The sequence below is a fragment of the Aquarana catesbeiana genome, linkage group LG02, assembly GCF_042186555.1.
Source record: "Aquarana catesbeiana isolate 2022-GZ linkage group LG02, ASM4218655v1, whole genome shotgun sequence".
NCBI lineage: Eukaryota > Metazoa > Chordata > Amphibia > Anura > Ranidae > Aquarana > Aquarana catesbeiana.
Genome location: NC_133325.1, coordinates 104,970,799 through 104,998,284, shown reverse-complemented (window position 1 = coordinate 104,998,284; position 27,486 = coordinate 104,970,799). Strand labels below are relative to the sequence as shown.

General features: G+C 38.7%; 1 protein-coding gene across 9 annotated transcripts in view; it reads left to right on the top strand.

The window, feature by feature from the left end:
- NBEA (neurobeachin) overlaps positions 1-27,486 on the top strand; it is a 919,734-nt gene that overhangs the window by 589,207 nt on the left and 303,041 nt on the right. For all 9 annotated transcript variants that reach the window (XM_073613318.1, XM_073613319.1, XM_073613325.1 and 6 more), the window contains 3 exons: positions 3,462-3,526; positions 6,750-6,858; positions 20,156-20,322. In XM_073613318.1, coding sequence (XP_073469419.1) covers positions 3,462-3,526; positions 6,750-6,858; positions 20,156-20,322 — 341 coding nt within the window. The remainder of the gene's footprint in view (positions 1-3,461; positions 3,527-6,749; positions 6,859-20,155; positions 20,323-27,486) is intronic.

Genomic DNA, 27,486 nt, shown 5'->3' with positions numbered 1-27,486 from the left:
AATTCACTTTGTGTACACCAAATGCCTTTACCAAGATATTACCTTGAAAAGTAGCAGTGATCTCATCACTGTGCTGTACATAGCCAAGAGCAGAGCTGTGAGAGGGACCCAGCAGGCTCCACACACTACAGGCTGATTGCAGAAATCTACAGAAGGGGCGGAGATTGGACCGGAAGAGAGGGCAGCAGTGACCGGTCTTTATTATAGGAAGCTCCTACACAGAAGCCACATTTCACACTGATTTAATGCACAGATATGGAAGAAATACACAAAGCATGCCAAGAATACAGTAAGTGTAGCGACTTGTCAGGCGACTTAGTCTTCCGAAGCGAAAGTGATTAAAAAATGGCAGTAGCCAAGTGAAAAAAAGAGTGGACCTGATTCCACTCCATAAGAAATGACTCTAAAGGCTGGCTGAATGAATCATTGACTAGCTTTAAATATCTGTGAGCATTAAGCATCGAGACCTCTGAACCTGAATCTGCTGGCTGCCCACCTAAAGGACTCTTGCACGTGGTCAACTGAGCCCTTGCAACATAAATTTCAGCATATTTCCCCGGCCCAAAAAGCTCAATTGCTGCATACAGCTGCTGCTAGACATGAATGTCTGTGCTCCGCTATATGTCCGTGCTCATGTTAGCACTAGGATAGCATACGGGTGTACACAAATAACAGAAAATGTTGTCACTCTTCCTGTAGAGGATTTTTTTTTTTTTTTTTCATGACGCAAGAACCAGTTCGTAGTTGAGATGTAATGGGTAGCAGAGGCAGGATAATTACTTCACAGAGATGTATATAAAAAGGAAGTAAGTGATTATCACTCATTGCAATCAATAAAAGACGTAGGGGCCAGAACATAAAAGGTGAAATAAAGAGAGCTTAAAATACTAAGAGAAAGTGAAGACCATACTGAAAATATTTTAACATATGTATCAAATGCTGGCTTTTGACTTTTTGTAGCAAGTTTTTTTTTTTTCCTTTTCTAAATAGCACTAAAAAGTATTTACAGCATCAAGTTAGCAAAGTGTTAAATGTTTACTTGTCTAGTAGCCTCCCTGATGGTATTCCAGAGTGTGGCGCGGGGTTAAATTTCAGCACCATTAGCGGTAACCCTGATCCACACTCGGAAATTACATCTCAGGATCCTGGTGCGGTATACTTACCTTGTCCCCAGGATCCTGTGATGTCCCCCGGCAGTGTCTGCGGGCTCCGTCCTCCTCCAAAGCCTCTCTGTGCCAGGCTCTGTTCCCTGCGAGCGTCGCGACGCATGGTGGCGAAGCCTGGCAGGAAATTAAAAAAAATGTAAAAATCATAACACAGTACAGTAATCTTACAGATTACAGTACTGTATGAAATCATTTCACATCCCTTTTGGCCCATGCCCTGCATGCAGTTTTATAATATATATATATATATATATATATATATATATATATATATATATATATATATATATATATATATATATATATACTGTTCTTTCTGCCTGGGAAACTTGAGATTGTCCATAGCAACCAAAAAGTGTCCCTTTACGTCAAAAGTGGCTTTAGACCAGCTAGAAAACAGCAATAGTAAATTAGAGCACTTGCAGAATTGAGCGATAGTGAATTGTGGGGAAATTTAATTTATTATTATTATATTATTTTTTTTTTTTAATTATTTATATTTATTTATTATATTATAATTTATGATTTTGTGTTTCAAACTTTATCATACCCAGGATATCTACTAGACTCTTGGTGGACAGATTTAAGTGTGTTATTGCTAAGAATTACAGGCCTATAATTTAAAACGCCAAATTTCCATGCAAAATATTTGTACCTCTTTCAGCACCTAAAATCCAAAAAAATCATACCACCAGGGAGGTTAAAGCATTGGTCATCAACCCTGTCCTCAGTGCCCACTAACAGGCCAGGTTTGCAAGATAACTGAACTACATCACAGGTGATATTATTTGCTGCTCAGTGATTGCTGTAGTCTGCATCTCCCCAAGGTAATACATAAAACCTGGCCTGTTAATGGGCCCTGAGGACAGGGTTTATGACCACTGTATTAAAGGACCACTATCTGAGGAAAAAATGTATATTCTGTAAAACATGTAATGGTAAATAATTTGTTCTGGGTTTTGTTTTTTTACATGAATTTTTTTTTCACCCTTAAAGGATAAGTTCACCTTTTGCCAAAAAATAATAAATGCACATTTTTTTGCAGGTAAAATAATGTGCATTTATTATTTTTTGTTGCACAAGCCTGTAAAGCATTGTACCAGCGATCAGCAGATTGCAGACCTGATAGTGTATCTGCTTCCTCGTACAAGGAAACCAATAAATTCTGACTGGAAGCACGAATGAACTACCACGACGCTCTTCAGCACTGTGGTAGTTTGAGAACTACAAGCCGACAGCCAATAGTTTTCAATTCACAGAGCACTGTGTATGAGTTTTCTATTTAATTATTTTGACAGCTAGCGGGGAGAAGAAGATCCCAGATAGCTGTCAGAGCGGGGGCCGTTACTTTCCTAACATGTTACACCCTGAATATGGGTGTAACATGGTATGAAAGGTGGTCTTATCCTTTAAATGTTTGCAATACTGTCTAGGAAAAGTAACAGGGGTTAGGCCAAATGAATACACTTTCAGAGGTGCTTAAAGTGATTAAGTCTCGTTTTTTTTTTTTTTTTTCAATAATAATAACAAGCATATTATACTTACCTGCTCTGTACAGTGGATTTGCACAGTGCAGCCCCAATTCTCCTATTCCTAGGTCCCTCTTCTGTGCTCCTGGCCCCTCCCTCCTGTTGAGTCCCCCCACAGAGAAAGCAGCTTGCTATGGGGGCCACCCCCTCTCTCTCTCCTCATTGGCTGACTGACATTGACAGAATCGGGAGCCAGTGACGCTGCTGCTGTGTCTCAGCCAATCAGGAGGGAGATTATCGGATGGCTGAGACACTCTTGGACATTGCTGGACAGAGATGGGGCTCTGGTAAGTGTTAAGAGGCTGGGGGGAGCTGCTGCACACAGAAGACTTTTTATCTTAATGCATAGAATGCATTAAGATTAAAAAAAAACTCCTGACTTTACAACTACTTTAAACAGTTCCAGTATTTGCAGTAACAATTAGAAAAAAAAGGTTTTCAAACATGTGAATTATTTTTCATCAACGTTCCGACCCCTGTCTCTTCCACTTTACTGGTCATTTTTTCCATGTAAATGTAGGGAAAATTATGAAATAATATGTGAAATAAGGAAATAATTCATATACAAAATACTATTGTTACAAATGTTAACCGCATACAGCTAGAAGAATGCAATATTTTTTTGCAATGGTGGTCACTTAGTTAGAATATCTAAAAATAATAAGTTTACATTTCCAGATCTATTTTTTTTTTTGTTATATGAGTACTGTTTAGAATAAAATGGAATATATAAAAAAAATGTAATGAATATTCCATTTATCCGTAGGAATGGCAAAACTCGATTCAGAAGAACGCTGGATTGGCATTTATTGAACTCATCAATGAAGGAAGGCAAGTCTCTTTTCCATCTTGTTCTTAAACAGAAAATGTCTAGATTTGTTTTGTTTTCCTGCCCATTTAAAACATTCTCTAACAATGCTAGCAGCATGTTCTCAGTTTTTGTTCCTTGGTATCCACACTAGAACTGTACACATTGTATACCAAGCCATAGAAGGTTTCTACATCAGCACCATTTTAGCCCTGTAGGGTTGTTTCACACTGAGAATCTGGGGAAACCAATCTGCAGATCCATCTGCTGTTCCATCTGCTTTGGTCAGCACAGCTCTACTTGCCACACTCATATATCAGTGTAATCAGGAGTGCATGAAGTTGAAAGACTTGGTGCTGTCCAAGGTACTACTCACTCATTCCATGAGTATTCATGAGCTCAGTATTGGGTCAACTGAACAATTTTAGGCACAAATAAATTCCCAGTATCATTAATTGTGCAAATTGTAAGTACTTTAGAAATGTTTGGAACAATTATGTTTTTCTATAAGGGGCGTGCTGTCTTGTTAAATATCTACATGTGTAAACAGTACAGTGCAGCTCTGCCATACAGTACTCAATTCTTCTGAAACTTGTTACTGTTGTCAGGTTTTATTCCCAGGATGTACTTAATACATAGAAGAGTCTTGGGGCCTAGTGGAAACACATAACTGAGATATCTTTAAAGAGCAGCTACAGGCTCCTTCAGAAAAAATAAATAAAAGTCAGCAGCTACAAATACTGTAACTGCTGACTTTTAATAATAGAGCACTTACCTGTCCAGGGATCCAGCGCTGTCCCCACCTGAGACGTTTTTTCAATCGGCTATCAAGTGCTGCCGCCACCATCTTGACTAAGGGAAGCCTGGCAGCTTCACAGCTGGTTCTCTACTGTGCATGCGCAAAGCGCTTTGTGAAAGGGCCAGCAGCGTTGGAATAGAGGGTAAATCCAAGTCAAATTTGCCATGGCAAACTGAACCGGAAGTGGGAACGGGTACCTGTCAAAACCAGGCCCCCCCCCCTCCAAAGGTGCCAAATGTGGCAGCAGAGGGGGGAGGCAGACAAGTGAAGCCTCCTGTTTTGGGTGGAGCTTCACTTTAAATGCATAGTAAGGAGAAGTGTAACCTCTAGTTAGACCCCTGAGAGGGGGAAGTTTCCCCTTGCTTTGTAGCTGCAGTTAAGGGATCTATCTTCTTTCACAAATTTGAAAGAGAAAGTTTGGGCTAGAGTAAAGTACTTACAATTTGCACAATTAATGATACTGGGAATTTATTTGTGCCTAAAATTGTTCAGTTGACCCAATACTGAGCTCATGAATACTCATGGAATGAGTGAGTAGTACCTTGGACAGCACTAAGTCTTTCAACTTCATGCACTCCTGATTACACTGATATATGAGTGTGGCAAGTAGAGCTGTGCTGACCAAAGCAGGTGGAACAGCAGATGGATCTGCAGATTGGTTTCCCCAGATTCTCAGTGTGAAAATTCAGAGATTGCATGTTGGGATTCTGATTTCTTAAGGCCCGTACAACAATACGAACATCGGATGGAAAAAAATTTACAACCAATTATCTGCCGATTTTCGGATCGTTAGTACGGTTCTTTCGACAGCCAATTTCGCTTTTTCGTCAAACAAGCTGGATGTGCAGACTATAAAATTTTTGTCGGATGTGAACTCCACGTCTGATTTTTCTTTCATGTAGTACAGTTTTCGTACGAAAACGAAAGAATGCGTTCAAAACTATTCAACACATTTCGTCACTTCTGATGTAGTCTGTCGTACGAAAATTTACGTATTGTAAGTAACCTCTTCACTTTCGACATGAGACTAGCATGCCACAAAAACGGATGCTCGGTTGTCTGAAAATCTAAGCGTGTGCATGAGGCTTTAGTTTTTAGATGCTTTACTGTGATCTTTTCTTATGACTTAATTTATACATACAGCCCCCTTTTTTTGTTTTCATCTGAAAATCTGAAAAAAAAGTAATACGTAAAACAAGGCTGAGGTATTTTATGTGTATTTGTTCAGAATTGGCGAGGACACTGTACCTGAACGAAGCATGTAATATAGTCATTATTTTTTCTCAGGAAGTTTAAGAAAGAGGGATGACTTGTCATTCCTCTAAAACATGCTAGAAGTAAAAGTCATAATCTGACTGGCTGAGGTTTCCTCTAGTTTCTCTAAAGCAGCCCCACTGTGTTCAATGCTTTGTCTTCTATTTGATGGCACAAATAAACAGTGGAATTAGAGAGTGAGAGCATTTTGAAGTGTAAGGCCTAAAGGCATGCTCACTAGTATGATTCACAAAAGCCTTCTGGTAATTGTGATAGGAATCTGAAGAGCATAAATTGTTATAAATATTTATTCTACTTGGCTACTGCTCCTGTGAATGCAGTTCATCAATCATAGCCGGGGTATGTAATTGTGCAGTTGTCAACAATTAACGGGACATAAACAGTTGATAAATGGGTGGTTAAATTAAAGTGTTCCCAAGGACAGCCTGAAATTATAAACTAGGTAGTTCCAAATATTACAACAAAAGGATCGCTATAATTAAAACAAAGCAAGGTTAATGAGATGTAAAATTGCATATAATGTCTGTAATATGATCATTGGATTCCAAATTCAAGACCTGATTTTACAGACAAAAGGTGTTCCAAGCATTTACAAATCTAACTCATTCAAAGCAAATGGAGTGTGGGAATATCAGACTGCTGAAATTAATCTCCTCTGATCCAATTAGCTTTTTTTTTTTTAATGGAGTATTAAAATACTAGCAAGCATAAGTACTCTGATTCATTATAAGCAGGAAATAAAATATAGTTGACTTAAAAATCTTTAATTAAAAAATTAATTCTTTAAAAATTGCATTTTGCAGACAGTTAGTACCAAACAAATGTATTTTATTTGAATGTGCTCGTATTCCTTAGATGTTTTGTTCTTTATACAATTAATCTTTGTAGACTAGTACACGCTATCGTTTAAACAGTTAAAATTTTGAACTGTTATGGAGCCGATTGTATATACTGTATATATTATGTTTGTTATGCATCTGCAATTAACCATTTTAGGTGAGCTAGAGTGTCAACAAATTAATTTTTATAGTATAGAAATTCAGCCATGTGTAGAAAAAAAGACATTTACAGGTTAAAATTGCACCAAATTTGGGCAAAAGAAAGACACTTTTATATTTCAAACACATTGGATTTTATAAGCTGTTACATCACTCTCATATGTTTTCTTAAAGACTGTTGTGCCATGCCATGAAGGATCACATAGTACGGGTTGCTAATGAAGCAGAGTTCATCTTGAACAGACAGCGAGCAGAGGATGTACACAAACATGCTGAGTTTGAGGTAAGCAGCTTTGTTGATGGAGTCTTGACTTTCTGTTTTCAATCCGTCATCGCGTCCCTTGTAACTTCATACACAGGGGCCTTTTTTCTTTTTTTATTCGTATTTTAGCTAGAAGAACATGCATTTAATTCAGCTCAGGCCATTTTAAAAAGGTTTGGTTAATGTCAAACACAAGGAACTAGTTTATTATTTACTTCCTTGTCTGAAATATATGAACATATTTGCAGCTTGGAGCAATCCCTTCAATAAAAAGGACTGGTTATACTGTGCTGTAATAATGCAGAACCCAACAGATTTATTATAAAACGCTTTACAGCCTCCTTAAATCTTCTTGGCATTGTCAGAGCAGCTTACATTTTCCAGATTGACCATTGGAGGTTTGTTTTAAGAATAATAGAATTTTGAACAAATGTTACTTAGATTTACTTTTAAATTTGTTTTTATATAATGAGTAGTGTTACCACTGTTGGACATTTTATGATATATTTTTTTTATGGAGATGCAGAAGTTGCTCTGTAAAAATGTCAGGATTGTATATAGAAATTATTTAGATCAGAGAGTGTTTACAAATGGTATACTAGACTGATTTATTTTGTTGCTCATTATATGCTCTGATATTGCATATAAGAAGTTTGTTAACGTGTTACTAAACCCAGAACCCTGCATTCACTGTGTCTGGTCTCCTACAGTATACAGAACATAGAAATGCAATTATTTTAATAAATAACTGCTAAATACCTTTTCTCATCAGCAGTATATAGCGGTCTTGTGACTTCTGTCGGTATGGAAAAGAAGAAAGGTAACAGCGCACTCTGCAGGGACAACTTAATCCATACACCAGGTCCACTCACAGGTGCCGAGGCTCGATGTGTCCCAACTCACTCCACTAACTTCTATCTGTGTCTGGCCGAGCACTGGTTAAAGCTTCTAGGAGGAGTTTTCATTCTCCTCTGACTGTCCTATAGGGATGCATGACTCCTGACCCTCTCCCTGGAATGTGCTGATTGGCCTTGTGCTGCTCACACGCACCCTGTAAAAAAACAAAAACAAAAATACTCTCTTGCAATACATACCAAACCAGGCATGTGCAGAGTGCCCCCCCAAGGCTTTGTACTATCTGTACTATCAGCAGATGGATTGGGAACTGTGGAAGAAGGGGAGGATCAGAGAAGACAGGATTAAACAGCCTTTCTACACCATACACATGATTAACCCCTTAGGTTCCACATTGGGCATAACAAGCATGCTTTACTGCATATACAGACTGATTTTACTGTTCTGGGTTTAGTAACACTTTAAGGAAATTGTTAATACAGTGATATTTGCTAATATGCCAGCAGGAAACAACTTGAAGCTCCTCGTGGCTTGGACTACTATTACAGTTGTGGATAGGATAGAAGCCACTTTTGGACGATATGCTTTTCCAGAACATTTCCTGCAGCTTTAATTCCACTATGGTTTTCGGACAATTCTGATTGCTAAAGTGTGATGAGTTTTTACTGAGGAAAGCAACGTGGCCAAAAAGCATTACCTTTTTACCTTTACTTTGTCTTATTGCAACTGTACTTCACTGTATCATTTTCTCAGCTCCAAATGATAGAAGACAGTTTTTTATTTTTATCTGTGACATCTCCAAAAAACAGCTTGCTTCTACACACTTTCAATAGGGATAGACTTTAGGAGAAGAACTGGCTCAGAGTTCCCACATTGGTTTACTAGTTTTGTCTTGCTCTCGAACGATTAAACATAGACAGGTTAGGTGGCTCTCTGGGATGGCTGGAGCTGCCTCTTTTCCTCCACTGGTCCTTTTCTTAAATGCCAGCCTTGGGCATTGCATTTGATAGGCTGTAAGCATGCCACAGGAATACCCGCTGAATTTCTGCTGGCTTGGTATGCAATGTGATGACATGGTAGAGTAGCCTTCAGTGCGAGAAGAGGTATTTTTTTTGTAGATGGCATTGTGCAAGTTCTGCAAGTACGTGATTGATTGAAAATTGCTGCAGGTTTGAAGTCCATTTAGGTAAGCCTGAATATATTTTTGAAAAATGTGTTAATGGAGGGGCGGGGGGAGATCAGTTCTCAGGACTACTAATTACACACTATTGTCTTTGTAAATTGCTAGTTATTCCTTTGCATTGCTATTTGCGTTCAGGGGAGCATCTGGCATCTTTAGTTTGCAGCATACCTTTTTCACCTTACATCACTCTTCCCCGTCTTCAAAGATTCTGGTGAGGGTAGCAGCTTTATTGAAAGGACCATTTTTATTCTGGCAACCAGCAGTTCGTAAGTGCTGGTAAACCATCTGGTCTGTGGTCAGTGAATCATGAGAAGTTAAAATGTTATCTCTTCAGTGGAAGGTGGATCTAGAGGTTTAAGCTGATAGGCAAGGGCCTCTCAGACAAAGGTTTTCATTCAGTAATGGGAAAAAGGGAATCTAAGGAATGGGAAAAGAGAAACTCTCAAAATTTGGAAAACATTACTCTGCCGGTATCTTTCTTATGGTGGCGATCTGAATAAAGCTAGGTGTAGACTGTAAGAAAATGGGAAGAAAAATTTTGTATAGTGAGTACACAATTTTCAACATCTGATTCAAACTTTCCAAATGAAAATTTCCAAAGGGACAAATTCAAAAAATGTTCTTTTATCTTTTGGGCCAGTTTTAGCTTTCTGTAGAGTGTTATAGACCTAGGATTAAGATACAGTACTGTTTGAGAAAATTACTATTGCATGCCTACCCTTTACAAGCAAGCTGTGAATATAGAAATTTGAAGGACTTGTTTTAAAAAGTTCAAGCTCTGGGACTGTTCTCTTTGTACTTGTTCAAAAATTTGGCAAGTCACAAACCTACAAATAAGTATGAGAGTCTGGCCATGTAACATCACTGACTGCATACTATTCTTGGTCAATGACTCACTAAGTAGTGGAAAAAAGCATATACTGTAGATGGTGTCTGGACCGTGCACCTTTTAAAAAACAGTTATGGCCTCTTCTCCTCTCATTAGCAAAATCTAAGTCTCTTAAAGCTATTTCATTCACATGACATGATGGTCTTTACAATGATTCCCTTTTATGCTTGCATTCTTTTTATTAGACGTGTGACATTATAAGTTCTTACTTTTGCTAAAAACATGTCTAACCAAGAAAGGGTTCCACAAGTTGGAATCTGTGAGAGCATACACTATGCCTCCTCCATCCCATGTAAAGGATCATTATTGTAATACCAGGTTCTGTTTACTGAATTTGAAACGCACAGGCCTCAACTGAACAGACTTTCAGGTTAGCTGTGTCAACCACATATTTACAGTGCCTTGATAAAGTATTCATAACCCTTGAAATTTTCCATATTTTGTCATGTTACAACCAAAAACGTATTCAAATTTTTTTACAAATATCTAAAAACTGTGGGGTGTGTTTGTATTCAGCCCCCCTGAGTAAATACTTTGTAGAACCACCTTTCACTGCAATCACAGCTGAAAGTCTTTTGGGGTATGTCTCTACTAGCTTTGCACATCTAGAGTGACTTTTTTGCCCATTCTTCTTTGCAAAATAGCTCAAGCTCTGTCAGATTGGATGAAGAGCGTCTGTGAACAGCAATTTTCAAGTCTTGCCACAGATTCTCAATTGGATTTAGGTCTGGACTTTGACTGGGCCATTCTAACACATGAATATGCTTTGATCTAAACCATTCCATTGTAGCTCTGGTTGTATGTTTAGGGTTGTTGTCCCGCTGGAAGGTGAACCTCCGCCTTAAGAGGTTTTCTTCTAAGATTGTCCTGTATTTGGCTCCATCCATCTTCTCATCAACTCTGACCAACTTCCCTGTCCCTGCTGAAGAAAATCATCCCCACAACATGATGCTGCCACCACGTTTAACGGTGGGGATGGTGTGTTCAGGGTGATGTGCAGTGTTAGTTTTCCGACACATAGCGTTTTGCTTTTAGCCCAAAAAGTTCAACCTCCTTCCACATTTTTGTTGTGTCCCCCACATGGCTTCTCGCAAATTGGACTACTTATGGCTTTCTTTCAACAATGGCTTGCTTCTTGCCACTCTACAATAAAGGCCAGATTTGTGGAGTGCGCGACTAATAGTTGTCCTGTGGACAGATTCTCCTACCTGAGCTGTGGATCTCTGCAGTTCCTCCAGAGTTACCATGGGCCTCTTGGCTGCCTCTCTGATTAATGCTCTCTTTACCTGGTCTGTCAGTTTAGGGGGACAGTCATGTCTTGGTCGGTTTGCAGTTGTGCCATGCTCTTTCCATTTTCCGATGATGGTTTAGAACAGTACTCCATGAGATTTTCAAAGCTTGGGATATTTTTTTTTATAACCTAACCCTGCTTTAAACTTCTCAACAACTGTATCCCTGACCTGTCTGGTGTTTTCCTTGGCCTTCATTATGCTGTTTGTTCACTAAGGTTCTCCATTAAACCTCTGAGGTCTTCACAGAATCTATACTGAGATTAAATTACACATAGGTGGACTCTATTTACTAATTAGGTAACTTCTCAAGGCAAGGGGTGTCAGAGTAAAGGGGGCTGAATACAAATGCACCCCACACTTTTTAGATATTTATTTGTAAAAAAGTATAAAAACCATTTATCATTTTCCTTTTATTTCACAATTATGTGCCACTTTGTGTTCTATCACATAAAACCCCAATACGATATATTTATGTTTTTGATTGTAACATGACAAAATGTGGAAAATTTCAAGGGGTATGAATACTTTTTCAAGGCACTGTATGTCAACGACAGTCACTTGGATAATACAGACCAACCAGTAAGTATGTTTTCACAAAGAGAGACTGTCAAGTGGTATTAAACCCAAAACCAAAATGTATTATATTGCAGCTTACCAATCAAATGTTTTAGCAGCATTAGTTTTCTTTATTTTGGCTTTTTTCTGTCTTTGTCTGGTGATCTGGCCAGTAACACACCTCCCGACAGACAACTGCATTATTAGTCGGGGGAGGGGGGAGAGTAGTGTTAAATGTATTAGCATATTTAGATACACTGCCAATTTGAAGCCAAACTCTAGCTCACACGTTAGAAGCAGTTACAGCAAACAGTTTTTCTTTCCTTTTGAGATAAAGATTTTACATGAATAAATAAGTTGATCATTTTAACCACTTAAGGACTGAGCCTCTTTTTGCGATTTGTTGTTTACAAGTTAAAAACAGTTTTTTTGTTTTTTTTTTTTTTGCTAGAAAATTATTTAGAAACCCCAAACATTATACATTTTTTTCTAATACCCTAGAGAATAAAATGGCAGTCATTGCAATACTTTCTGTCACACCGTATTTGCGCAGCGGTCTTACAAGTGCACTTTTTTGGAAAAAATACACTTTTTTGAATTAAAAAATAAGACAACAGTAAAGTTAGACCATTTTTTAATATAATGTGAAAGATAATGTTATGCCGAGTAAATTGATACCCAACATGTCACGCGTCAAAATTGCGCCCGCTCATGGAATGGCGACAAACTTTTATCCTTAAAAATCTCCATAGGCGACGTTTAAAAAAATTCTACAGGTTGCATGTTTTGAATTACAGAGGAGGTCTAGGTCTAGAATTATTGCTCTTGCTCTACCAATCACGGCGATACCTCACATGTGTATTTTGAAGACTGTGTAGTTTTCATCTGTGCGCGCTACTCACTTATGAGTTCGCTTCTGCAGGAAAACTCATCAGGACGGGGCGCGTTTAAAAAAAAATTTTTTTCTTATTTATTTTACCTTTTATTTTTTATTTCTACACTGTTCTTTAAAAAAAAATGTGTCACTTTTATTCCTATTACAAGAAATGTAAACATCCTTTGTAATAGAAAAAAAGCATGACAGGACCTCTTAAATATGAGATCTGGGGTCAAAAAGACCTCAGATCTCATATTTACCCTAAAATGCAATAAAAAAAATTGATAAAAATGTTGTCATTTAAAAAAAAAACAATTGTCCCTTTAAGAGCTATGGGCAGAAGTGACGTTTTGACGTCGCTTCCGCCCTGCAATGGTATGGAGATGGGTGGCCATCTTCCCCTCACTCGCCTTCATACCCAGCATGGAACAACATTTGATTGCCTTCGCCGCTGCTGATGGCTCCGGTAAGTGGTGGAGGGCACTGGCGAAGGGAGGACCCTCTCCTGCCACCGATAAAAGTGATCTAGCGGCGAATCCGCCGCAAAGACCACTATTATCGGAAACCGGACCGCCAGCCGAAAAAGAGGATACTGGGGTTATGGCAGCTAGCTGCTGCCATAACAAAGTCATTCCTCTTTAAACTTGGGACGTATAGCGGCGTGCGGTGGTCCGGAAGTGGTTAATCACCCCTGCCAGTGTTAAGTGTTTTTTCTCATCCATATAAACTGATACATTCTGCTGGGAAGCTTGTGCTGTTGAAAAACAGACTTGCTGGCAGGATCACCATGAAAATAGAAGAAAGAAAGCCTAAAAAAAGGAAACCAATACAGCCATCACATCTAAGAATTGGTAAAATGCAATATAAAAAAATGTTTGCTTTGGTATTTAATACTGCCTTCAGTCTACTGTCCTTTCTTGACCAATTTATCTGAGGGTTTTCTCTGTTTGCCCTGTCATGGAACAAGAGAAGAAATCAAAAAACATAATATTAATTCCTCGATATAAAAAGTAAATGAAAGGGTTGCCAAATCACCAGATTACCTACAGTATAAGACATTGGAGAGAACGGATGATCTATAGTCATTCCTCAATGAAAAAGTGAATCCCTGAACAGGTCGGCTATGTTCTGTATTTGCATTTCGAGGATTAATTTTGAGTTTTCACTGAAGTGTACACTTAATAACTGTGGACCATGTGTGTCCCTCTATGTGTAGCTTGAGCATTGTGACTGAGGTTGACATGAAGTAGATTGGATTGAATAGACAAAATTAAATATAGAACTGTGTCAGAGTTCTATAAAGGTGCCCTCCAGCTGCAGAGCACAAGCCATCCTGAGACTTGATGAGCTTCTTATCTCTTCCAGACAGTTCTCTTAAGCCTGCAGTTTGATGTACTGGTCCTTGTGCTCGTTGACTTAATAGAAAAGATCAGATCGAGAGACATTAGATTACGAGTTTTTTTTTTTTTCATTAAAGAGCTGATATTGGGTTTTTTGCTTATATTTATGTTTTTGCACCTAGTGTTTCGGTAAGCTCTAGTTTGCTCTTTTGGGGGGGGGGGGGGGGGACTGACCTGTGCAATTTTTAAAGATTATGTATTGAATTTGTAAACATTAACTGAAATTTTGATCCACATATTTGCTAGGAACAAACATATTGCAGAATATTGTGTTGGATGTAAAGTTGGGACAGTTTCTCAGATTCATAGTGACATTTTTTAAAGTTCTGCAAAAACTGTTGGCGCTATAGAAGTCCTGTACAATAATAATAAAAACTGTTCTAGGTGTGGGTATGTGAAAAACCACCATGCACTGCTGCTCACACACCTATATTGTGTTTGTGACAAGTTAAAACCTCAGTAAAGTTTTCAAGAATGTCATACAAAGTAAAGTCAATGCCACGTGAAAAAAAAATATTTTGAAAACCACCACTCTCATAAAATGCGGCTGCGTTCACTAAAATTGTTGAAACTACCACTTAATATGTATGACTGCGCTAAAGCTCAAAAATTACAAATACATCAACAATGTGTAAAGTGCAAACATAAATAAAACTAAAATTTTTTGCAATAATAATTACATATGTGCAAAAAACTTCATATCAAACATGCTTCTTTTTTTGTCCATAATTCATAATATTTTTAAGTTTTTAATATTTTTTTTTATTATATTCTTGATGTATGTGTAATTTTTGAACTTCAGTGCAGTCACACATATTAAACAAAAGTTTTCAATAGGTTTTCTAATATTTTTGAGGATAGCTTTGTATGACTTATGCAGCGTACACACTGTCGGACTTTTCAACCGGGCTGGGCTGACGGTCCAAATCCGGCGGACAATCCGATCGTGTGTGGGCTTCAGCGGACTTTTCCAGTTGCAAATCTGACGGACTTTAGATTTGGAAGGTGCTTCAAATCTTTACGTCGTAACTCTGCCGGACCCAGAAATCCGCTCGTCTGTATGCTAGTCCGACGGACAAAAACCGACGCTAGGGCAGCTATTGGCTACTGGCTATCAACTTCCTTATTTTAGTCCGGTCGTACGTCATCACGTACGAATCCGTCGGACGTTGGTGTGATCGTGTGTAGGAAAGTCCGCTGGAAAGTCTGTCGGACCAGTCCGGTTGAAAAGTCCGCCCGTGTGTACACCCCATTAGGCTTAATGTACACGGGACGTTTTTACAACCTCTCCTGAACGATTTAACTTGACAGATAGTAACCCATGTTTAAAACGGCTGTTTTGCCGCGTTTACATGCAGCGTTTTAGAAGCGTTTGAAAAAAAATTTTATTTTTTTTCAAAATAGCCAAAAATGAAAAACGCCTGTAAACGAAACCACATTTAATTACCACGTTTAGCAGCATTTGGCGCTTGAAATGCCTCTAAACTCAGCGTCTGAACTCATTCTTGTGCTTTCCAAAAAGGCCTCTAAACTCAACTGCCTAAAAACGACATTAAACGAACCTGTGTACATGTACACATAAGATAACATTGGATGAGTTCAGGGGCAGCTGAAAAAAACATCCAACATCCTCTTAATGTCTGTTTACCAGCAGCAGTGTACATGAAAACCCTCACATATGTAAACCCTCACATATACCTTAATGTCTTGCAGGACAATTTTATGGGTCAGATGGTAGACGCACCAACTAGAAATAAAACATTACTAGATCTACTGATTACCAACAATACAGACCTGATAACAGATGTGGAAATACGGGGCAATTTAGGTAACAGCGATCACAGGTCAATTAGTTTCAGTATAAATCACACAAATAGGAGACATGAAGGGAACACAAAGACACTGAATTTCAAAAGAGCCAACTTCCCTAAACTACAAACCTTGCTAAAAGGCATAAATTGGGATACAATATTAGGAACAAAGAATACGGAGGAGAGATGGGTTTGCTTTAAGAGCATATTAAATAAGGGCATTAGCCAATGTATCCCATTGGGTAATAAATTTAAAAGAGCGAACAAACATCCTGGATGGCTTAACTCCAATGTAAAAATGCATATAAAAGCAAAGGAGAAGGCCTTCAAAAAATACAAGGTTGAGGGATCATCCACAGCATTCAGAATTTATAAAGAATGCAATAAGAAATGTAAGGGTGCAATTAGGATGACTAAGATAGAACATGAAAGACACATAGCGGAGGAGAGCAAAAAAATCCCAAGAAATTCTTTAAGTATGTAAACAGTAAAAAAGGGAGGACAGACCATATTGGCCCCATAAAGAATGAGGAAGGACATCTGGTTACAAAGGATGGGGAGATGGCAGAGGTATTGAATTTATTCTTCTCCTCAGTCTTCACGAGTGAATCGGGGGGCTTCAGTAACCAAAACTGCAGTGTTTATCCTCATGACACAACACAGGAAGCACCTACATGGTTAACAGAGGACGGAATTAAAATTAGACTTGAGAAACTTAACATTAATAAATCACCGGGACCAGATGGCTTGCATCCGAGGGTACTTAGGGAACTCAGTCAGGTGATTGCCAGACCGTTGTTCCTAATTTTTACAGACAGTCTATTGACTGGAATGGTACCAGCTGATTGGAGAAAAGCCAATGTAGCACCAATATTTAAAAAGGGCCCAAAAAACATCCCTGGGAATTACAGACCAGTTAGCCTAACATCAATAGTATGTAAACTCTTGGAGGGGATGATAAGGGACTATATACAAGATTTTAGTAATAAGAATGATTTCATTAGCAGTAATCAGCATGGATTCATGAAGAATCGTTCTTGCCAAACCAATCTATTAACCTTCTATGAGGAGGTGAGTTGCCATCTAGATAAAGGAAGGCCCGTAGACGTGGTGTATCTGGATTTTGCAAAAGCATTTGACACAGTTCCCCATAAACGTTTACTGTACAAAATAAGGTGCGTTGGCATGGACCATAGGGTGAGTACATGGATTGAAAACTGGCTACAAGGGCGTGTTCAGAGGGTGGTGATAAATGGGGAGTACTCAGAATGGTCAGGGGTGGGTAGTGGGGTCCCCCAGGGGTCTGTGCTGGGACCAATCCTATTTAATTTGTTCATAAACGACCTGGAGGATGGGATAAACAGTTCCATCTCTGTATTTGCAGACGATACTAAGCTAAGCAGGGCAATAACTTCTCCGCAGGATGTGGAAATCTTGCAAAAAGACCTGAACAAATTAATGGGGTGGGCGACTACATGGCAAATGAGGTTCAATGTAGAAAAATGTAAAATAATGCATTTGGGTGGCAAAAATATGAATGCAATCTATACACTGGGGGGAGAACCTCTGGGGGAATCTAGGATGGAAAAAGACTTGGGGGTCCTAGTGGATGATAGGCTCAGCAATGGCATGCAATGCCAAGCTGCTGCTAATAAAGCAAACAGAATATTGGCATGCATTAAAAGGGGGATCAACTGCAGAGATAAAACGATAATTCGCCCGCTCTACAAGACTCTGGTCCGGCCGCACCTGGAGTATGCTGTCCACTTCTGGGCACCAGTCCTCAGGAGGGACATACTGGAAATGGAGCGAGTTCAAAGAAGGGCAACAAAGCTAATAAAGGGTCTGGAGGATCTTAGTTATGAGGAAAGGTTGCGAGCACTGAACTTATTCTCTCTGGAGAAGAGACGCTTGAGAGGGGATATGATTTCAATTTACAAATACTGTACTGGTGACCCCACAATAGGGATAAAACTTTTTTGCAGAAGAGAGTTTAATAAGACTCGTGGCCACTCATTACAATTAGAAGAAAAGAGGTTTAACCTTAAACTACGTAGAGGGTTCTTTACTGTAAGAGCGGCAAGGATGTGGAATTCCCTTCCACAGGCGGTGGTCTCAGCGGGGAGCATTGATAGCTTCAAGAAACTATTAGATAATCACCTGAATGACCGCAATATACAGGGATATGTAATGTAATACTGACACATAATCACACACATAGGTTGGACTTGATGGACTTGTGTCTTTTTTCAACCTCACCTACTATGTAACTATGTAAGTGAACAGCCTCAGATGATGCACAGAGATGAATCCAATCCTCCTACATAAGTTTTACATTCAGCTTTATATACTGTTTAGAAAGTGCACGTTCTGTTTGAAATTTCTCTTCCTGATTCACCTGTGGGTGTGGATTCTTGCCATACACTGTGAGACAACTGATTGAAGGAAAGGCACACACTGCCCTCCACATAGGCAGAGACTTGCAGAGCTGTGCTGTGAATAGATCAGCTCTCTGCTAATCTATTTATAGCACCCATCCTGACACAAAATTCAGGCTGGTTTTATCACAGTTGTCGGAGATGAACGGAGCAGGAGAAAGCCTTGGGACTTAAGCCTTTGAAGAGAGATAAGAAAACACTTCAGATATATGTTCCCAGCTCAAATTTCATGAATCGGGTTTACATCCACTTTAATGTATGTTTTCTTTATATTTTTTAAATATGATATTATTTGAGCTGCAGAAGAAGATATAGGGGATTACCTAGCTATACCAGGATTTTGTGTAATCTGGTTTTGCTGTTCTAAAATCTTTTATCTCAAATAATTCTTCTGATATTGTTCAAGGCATGTTATTTATGATGGAATATAGAAAACTGTCATTGTTAAACATGATTGATTCAAACTAATTTTTCATTAAATAAAAATCAGACAGCTGCAACTGATGTATGTAAAAAAAAATATCACTTAAAGCAAAACTCCAGCTAAATGTTTTAAAGCCTATTCAGTAGTTGCACACCTTCTCTGTAAAATCCTTGCATTCTACCTGTCGAGAAAAAAAGCATCCATCGAGAAAAGTTAACAACATACGTTATACCTGGCTTCCACGCAAGAGTGTGTGACCTTAATGAGTATTCCAGATCTTCCGAGAAAAAATTTCTCACAAAATTTGGGATCTGCAGTGTTCACAGGATCACAACAGAAGGATCACGACATTGCCTAGGTTCTAAGTGTAATTATAGGTTTTTACTTGAATTTTTTTCTTTTTTAATCCTATAGATGAATTGCTAGAATATTACCTCAAGGAGTGGACCACTGTTGAAGAAGTGGATCTTGTATCTAAGGCTATTTAACTTTTGCACTTGAACTTTAATAGGTTGCCCCACCACACTGAGTGCTACTCAATAGGTCTTATACTAAATTTCAGTCTCAATACAGTGATCTTTACTGTGTGGGCCCCCTCTTAGAATAGCACAGCCTTTCCTCTAAAAATTACTGGTTTGTATTAAGCATGTGCCCTGTGCCCCAAATGACTGATGTGGGAAAGCCATGGTCTGAGCAATTGCTTGAGGTCGAAATGAGTACAGCATTCCCATTGGAATGAATGAGGCAACTGCGTGCATGGGCTGTGCTAAACAGCCATTTTCATAAGAAAGGTTGTGCGATACCAAGCACAATTGCTTAGTAAAGATTGCTGAATTTGGGGCTTAAGATAAGTATAAGACCTAGTGGGCAACACTCATTGACAACTTATAGGGCAACTGTACACAATGATGTTGTATTTCTCCTGCCAAAAAGTAATTGTTTATATTTTCAGCATTGCTTGGAAATGTTAAGTTAATGGTGTGGTTTTTTTTTTTTTTTTTGTTTTTTTGTTTTTTTTAATTTAAAAATACACTAAAATCATACATCCTTAAAATGTGAACTACCCTACTTTAGTTCCGGCAGTAGTCTCTTTATACATGCTGCCCTTGTATAAAGAGCCTGGGACATTTTTGAAATCTGAGTATTTCTCCAAATCATTGCATCCACTTTTGTGTTAATATTCATGAAACCATCATTCAGAGTGAAGCATGATAATGTAATCTTGCACTCCAATTAAAGAATGAAATATTAGCCTCATTATAGAGCCATGCTATTGTGCTAATTGCTTATTTGCTTTCCAGTAAAGATACATTTGAAGAATTAATTCACTCGTTTTATCATTTTTTATTTTTCCAAAGTAGGAATTTTTTTAACTGTCAACTGGGAATAAAAGGTATTTTTATATGCTAAAGTATATAATATATTTTAAAGGTTGGTCATTTATTATAAATTTCTCACCAAAATAAGATCCAGCAAGCATGGGAGCTGCTGTGTCTTCTGTGTCATTTTACGTATTTGTATACAGTGCTTACTTTTTTAGTTACTTTCAACAAAAATAAGGTTGATTTTAACAAATTGTATTGTATTCCTTTAGTCACAGTGTGCTCAGTATGCTGCAGATAGAAGAGAGGAAGAAAAGATGTGTGATCATCTCATCAGTGCAGCCAAGCATAGGGATCATGTGACAGCCAATCAACTAAAACAAAAAATCCTCAACATCCTGACCAATAAGCATGGAGCATGGGGAGCCATATCTCAGAGGTGCGTAAACACAATACCCTTCTATATATTTCTGCCATCACCATCGCAATATAAATATGATCCTAATGTATTTAAAGAACAATTGAACATGTAAACCTGGAATATTTTATCAATCTTGTTTTACTGCCTGGAGCTTAGGGTGGTTAATAACATGGAAGTTAAGTGCAAAATGAAGTGAAGCTTAAAGATTAATTCTGGGTTTGGCTATTTTTAAAGGTACATTGGGCCAGCTTGGACTGATGTTAGTATGTATGTGCCATACCTGTGGAATCCCCTTAGATGCTAGAAATGACTGTAGTAGCACCGCTACTACAGTGATCTCCTCCAGATTACAGGTCCCGTGCCAAGCAGCTGTCTTGCTGCATGGTGAAAACAGGAGGTCGCTTACTTGACAAGGTCAATTTTTGGAAATTGAACACTAAGCACATATGTGAAAGGCGCTCACAAAATACATGAAATAATATGAAATTGACTTATATGTTTAGAAAATCCTTGCTCTTCCTATAAACTGTTAATGGTAAGGTTTTTTGCAAGATCACTTTTCCTTTCAATGTTTACTCAACACTAAAGAAACCCGCAGTCCACAATTTCCCCAGGGTCAGTCAGGTGATCTCGGCCAAATGGACTGCAACAGGAAAGGATACTTTGTTTAGGTATAGGTGCAGTTAGCTGGACCTTATTTACAATTGGCAGGCCAATCCCTAATTCCCAAAAACAATGACTATTACTCTTGGAACTTCTTCTATAAGTAGAAATATTAAAGCCAGATTTGAAGTGTAAGGTCACCTTTTTAGATAAAAAAAATCAAAAGGTGCACTAACCACCCTAACCCCTCCCCCCCCATCCCTCTCTGTACTTACCTCAATGGGTGATGAGCTGTCAATACCCACACCCTCGCAGCCAGTGCAGCAGTTTGGAGATTTGAAATCTCCACTCTTCTCCTGCTTCTGTCTGCAGCACTTCTGGGCTCAGATCAGAATGATTCTGATTGGTCAGCACCAGCACAGAGCATGACTGATCCACTCTGTTTTCTGAAAAGGTGAACTAACCCTTTTAGCTCCCCTTTTTATTTTTGAACACATAAAAGCCTTCCGGCCATAGAATGTAACTTGTATAACATGAAAATCAGAAAACCTAAAAAAAAAATGCAACCTGACATTTTAGATTAGATGAATTTTATGAACCATTGTCATCATACATTGTATTTATAGTTTATTTTTTACAGGTACTTATATTGCGCCATCAATTTACACAGGCCTTACATATACAGTAACTCACAAAAGTGAGTACACCCCTCACGTTTTTGTAAATATTTTATTATATCTTTTCTTGTTCCACCCTGAAGAAATGACACTTTGCTACAATGTAAAGTAGTGAGTGTACAGCTTGTATAACAGTGTAAATTTCCTGTTCCCTACAAAATAACTCAACACACAGCCATTAATGTCTAAACCTCTGGCAACAAAAGTGAGTACACCCCTAAGTTAAAATGTCCAAATTGGGCCCAATTAGCCATTTTCCCTCCCCGGTGTCATGTGACTCATTAGTATTACAAGGTCTCAGGTGTGAATGGGTAGCAGGTGTGTTAAATTTGGTGTTATCGCTCTCCCTCCCACTCCACTCTCTGAGGATCTGTAAAAAATAATTGTTGTTCTACATAAAGATGGCCTAGGTTATAAGAAGATTGCCAAGATCTTGAAACTGAGCTGAAGCATGGTGGCCAAGACCATACAGCGGTTTAACAAGAAAGGTTCCACTCAGAACAGGCCTCGCCTTGGTCGACCAAAGAAGTTGAGTGTGCGTGCTCAGCGTCATATGCAGAGACTTTCTTTGGGAAATAGACATATGAGTGCTGTCAGCATTGCTGCAGAGGTTGAAGGGTTGGGGGGTTAGCCTGTCAGTGCTCAGACCATACGCTGCACACTACACTGCATCAAATTGGTCTGCATGGCTGTCATTCCAGAAGTAAGCCTCTTCTAAAGATGATGCATAAGAAAGCCCGCAAACAGTTTATTGAAGACAAGCTGACTAAATACATGGATTACTGGAACAATGTCCTGTGATCTGATCTGATCAAGATAAACGTATTTGGTTCAGATGGTGTCAATCTTGTGTGGCGGTGAGCAGTACAAAGACAAGTGTGTCTTGCCTACAGTCAAGCAGGGTGGTGGGAGTGTCAAGGTCTGGGGCTGCATGAGTGCTGCCGGCACTGGGGAGCTACAGTTCATTGAGGGAGCCATGAATGCCAACATGTACTGTGACCCCAAAGACTCAAGTAACACCTCCAAGATATATATATATATATATATATATATATATATATATAAATTGGTGCAAAAGGAAAAAATAACTAGTAGCAGCAGCATCCAATGGAGATAAAGTGCGTTGAGTGGTTGAGTATGAGGTCACACAGGAAGTTCGCTCTACATGTTACAAGCATAACTGCGCTTCTTCCTTAGGAGATTGTATATCTAATGACTATGTCAGAAAAACATCAAAAGAGTATATCATAATAACCAAACAAATAAAACAAAAACAATTATAAACAATGAAATGATCACTTTGATAGAGTCCAGCAAGGAAAAGAGCCCAAATCCAGTGACCGCTAGGGGACAGGAAGCAAAATCCCCCCATGGGGACACACCTATACTAGTAGGGGAGCCCCATAAATAGCGCCGTGATGTCATCATGGAGGAGTGGAAGAGGACTCCAGTGGCAACCTGTGAAGCTCTGGTGAACTCCATGCCCAAGAGGATTAAGGCAGTGCTGGAAAAATAATGGTGGCCACACAAAATATTGACACTTTGGGCCCAATTTGGACATTTTCACTTAGGGGTGTACTCACTTTTGTTGCCAGCGGTTTAGACATTAATGGCTGTGCGTTAAGTTATATTGAGTGGACAGCAAATTTACACTATTATACAAGCTGTACACTCACTACTTTACATTGTAGCAAAGTGTAATTTCTTCAGTGTTGTCACATAAAAAGTTATAATGAAATATTTACAAAAATTCTAGGAGTGTATGTACTTTTGTGAGATACCGAATATTATAAATTCACATTAGTCTCTGCCCTCAAGAAGATTACAGTCGAAGGTCCCTAACTCACATTCATACATGGTCGGGGCCAAAAGTTTTGAGAGACACAAATATGAATTTTCACAAAGTCTGCTGCCTCAGTTTTTATGATGGCAATTTGCATATACTCTAGAATGTTATGAAGTGACCAAATGAATTTCATTTCATTTAATTGCAAAGTCCCTATTTGCCATGAAAATTAACTTCATCCCATAAATAACATTTCCACTGCATTTGTGAAGAAGGCTTCGGAATGCCCAAGAAAGTCCAGAAAGCACCAGGACCGTCTCCTACAGTTGTTGATTCAGCTGCAGGAATGGGGCACCACCAGTGCAGAGCTTGCTCAGGAATGGCAGCTGGCAGGTGTGAGGGCATCTACATGCACAGTGAAAAGAAGACTTCTGGAGGATGACCTGGTGTCAAGAAGAGCAGCAAAGAAGCCACTTCTCTCCAGGAAAAACATCAGGGACAGACTGATATTCTGCAAAAGGTACAGGGATTGGACTGCTGAGGACTGGGGTAAAGTAATTTTCTCTGATAAATCCCCTTTCACATTGTTTGAGTCCTCTGGAAAAAACCTTGTCCTGAGAAGAAAAGGTGAGCGCTGCCATCAGTCCTGTGTCATGCCAACAGTAAAGCATCCTGAGACCATTCATGTGTGGGGTTTGCTTCTCAGCCAAGGGAGTGGGCTCACTCACAATTTTGCCTAAGAACGCAACCATGAATAAAGAATGGTACAAGAGCAACTTCTCCCAACCATCCAAGAACAGTTTGGTGACAAACAATGCCTTTTCCAGCATGATGGAGCACCTTGCCATAAGGCAAAAGTGATAACTAAGTGGCTTGGGGAACAAAATATAGAAATTTTAAATCCATGGCCAGGAACTCCTCAGACCTTAATCCCAGAGAACTTGTAGTCAATGCTCAAGAGGCGGGTGAACAAAAAATCCCCCACAAATCCTGACAAACTCCTGCCATCAGTCAGGATGTGGCCCAGAAGTTGATTGACAACATGCCAGGGTGAATTGCAGAGGTCTTAAAAAAGAAGGGTCAACAGTGCAAATATAGACTCTTTGCATAAACTTCATGTAATTGTCAGTAAAAGCCTTTGACACTTATGAAATGCTTGTAATCATACTTCAGTATACCATAGTAACATCTGACAAAAAGATCTAAAAACACTGAAGCAGCAGACTTTGTGAAAATTAATATTTACATCATTCTCAAAACATTTGGCCACAGCTGTACACATACTAGGGCCAATTTAGACAGAGCCAATTAACTTATTTAAGCCTGGAGGCACAGCTGACCAGGCAGTGTCTCTGCAATTATAAAAATAGCAAAGAAAATGCAGCGCTGTGCGATAATAGCCTTAATGATAAAAAAGTACTATTACAATAACATCAATACTAAGTATACAAAAGGTATACAAAAAGAGAATATAAAATATGGTGCAACAAAAATGAGTAAATCAAGCAAGTTCACAGTGATAAAATCCTTCCATTGAATAAAATGTGTCCACAAAAAACAATGTTCTCAGTAATCTTCAAATCCTCAGACATTAAAGTGCATATGTGCAATACTACTCCATAAAGTGAATCTTGTGCAGAAAAAGCAATAAGGTGGGGTGACTTTACACACGTGTTCGCACCCCCATGAGACTGCGCTCACCTTAAGCAGTGTGACCACACTGCTAAGTTTTGTCCACATAAGCTGTTGAACCACTCCTGGGCTCTTAGTTAAGGAGTTAAGTTTTCAGCAGGATCCCACGGTTACATCCACAGAGGATATCCTCAATGTTAATATAAGAAAGAGACTGGATAGTGTATTATTGTTTGTAAGTTTAATTAGAAAAAAGAACTTCAGGGTACTCACATTTTAAAGGTGCATTAAAATGTGAGTACCCTGATGTTCTTTTTTCTAATTAAACTTACAAACAAACGATAATACACTAGCCAGCATCTTTCTTATTTTAACATTGAGGATATCCTCTGTGGATGTAACCGTGGGATCCTGCTGAAAACTTAACTCCTTAACTAAGAGCCCAGGAGTGGTTCAACAGCTTATGTGGACAAAACTTAGTAGTGCGGTCACACTGCTTAAGGTGAGCGCAGTCTCATGGGGGTGCGAACACGTGTGTAAAGTCACCCCACCTTATTGCTTTTTCTGCACAAGATTCACTTTATGGAGTAGTATTGCACATATGCACTTTAATGTCTGAGGATTTGAAGATTACTGAGGACATTGTTTTTTGGACACATTTTATTCAATGGAAGGATTTTTTTCACTGTGAACTTACTTGATTTACTAATTTTCGTTGCACCATATTTTATATTCTCTTTTTGTATACTTAGTATTGATGTTATTGTAATAGTACTTTTTTATCATTAAGGCTATTATCGCACAGCGCTGCATTTTCTTTACTATTTTTATACAGGTTTTTTTCCCATATTATGCGATTGTGATTGATGCATAGCAGCTGTCTATAGGCACTTGAGTCACCTTCACATGGATTGTTTTAATCACACCTGAAGCTAATTGTAGCTTAGGGCTTGTTTAGGATAGCTGGCAGGATTTTTATTATTTATAGTGTCTCTGCCATTCTCCGCTTTGGCAGAGATCACAGGACCAGTGTCCCCGCATTTTGTCACAACTTGCACTAAATGGTCCCAAACAGCATATTGGGAAGGGAGGGAGGTAATTTTACTGTAGGTCTGTTTTAAGATGAAATGTTGAACTACAGGGGTTTAAAGAGAGAAAAAAAAATTGAGTCTTTTGCCGTATATAATATTTCAACCACAATAATACTGCAGCCTATTGTTATAAAACAAACATTACTCAGTGTAATAATTTGGCGCTTTTGATGTATTTAAAGTTGTTCCTCAACAATGTGTATTGTTTGGTAACGTTAACAAGCATCTGTTTCCATACAGCGTGGCTGTAGGATTCTTTAAAAGTGTATGTATTCTGTGACGAATTATTTTAAAATATCAAATTTGGAAAAGCACATAGGTAATCTGGTCCAGATGAACGTATGTAAGCAGTAAATTGAAACGTTTCTGGTTTGTGGCCTTCTCTCTGTACCTGAAGACTGCAAGTAGTAGAAGAAACAAAAGATTTCAGCCAGAGGCATAAAGGATGAAGTACAACCAGTTAAGGCTTAAAATGAGAAATTCATTGCATGCAGCCAAGGAACTCTCAAACCAATTTTACAGAAGATTGCTACAGCAAAATTTGTCAGCATTAAATCAATCAGTTATGCATCTAGAAGGCTATTACTGAATGGTAGGATAAATTGTAACTTTGTCTTTTTTTCTTTAAAGGGTATGACCTAAGTTACCTTTTGCTTTGTTTGCAGCCTATCCATCTTTTTTCCTTTTGTGAATCACTGTGTTTGTTAAAGCAGAAATCCAGTATGTTGAGAAAAAACCTTCTCCTACACTAGTTTTTTTAGAAAATTCCATATATTTTCCTGGTATCTTCTGATTGGTATTTTGTCAGCCTCTGGTCATCATCTTTTGTCTTCAGGGACAGTGGTCAGTCTAATAGTGCAAATTTGTATTGGAGTCTGAGCCCAGGCTGGCATTGTGATGCAAGACAGCCTGGGCCCACGGGAAGTGGGTTGGGTACCATTCATTCAGCGACAGAATAGAGTTTCTATTGGGGCAACAATTGAGATAAGGTGGATTTTGCAGTGGGAGATGACTTTTTATATTTTACAAAATGTTGGGCTAATTTTTTATTTTTTTTATTTGACAAAGCTGGAGTTTCACTTTATTAATGCACAAATTGATGATGCCAGTTTAAAGTTTTGCACATTAGATTATCTTTTTATGGTTCTGGAACCAAATGGCTGAATAGTATTCAAGGTCAATAATGTAGCCATAGCAGATCTCATTCCTTTATGGGCCCTACAGTACAGGACTTAGGCGAGGTTCACATTCGTGCATTGTGGGAACATGCTCAAAGCATGCAGTCCTTTTGCAGGCGCGCTGCAGTACCATATATTTTTAATGGCTCCCCAATGCACCTTGCTAATGACCACATTTTCACTCTAGCCAAAATGCATGGTGACAAAGTACCATT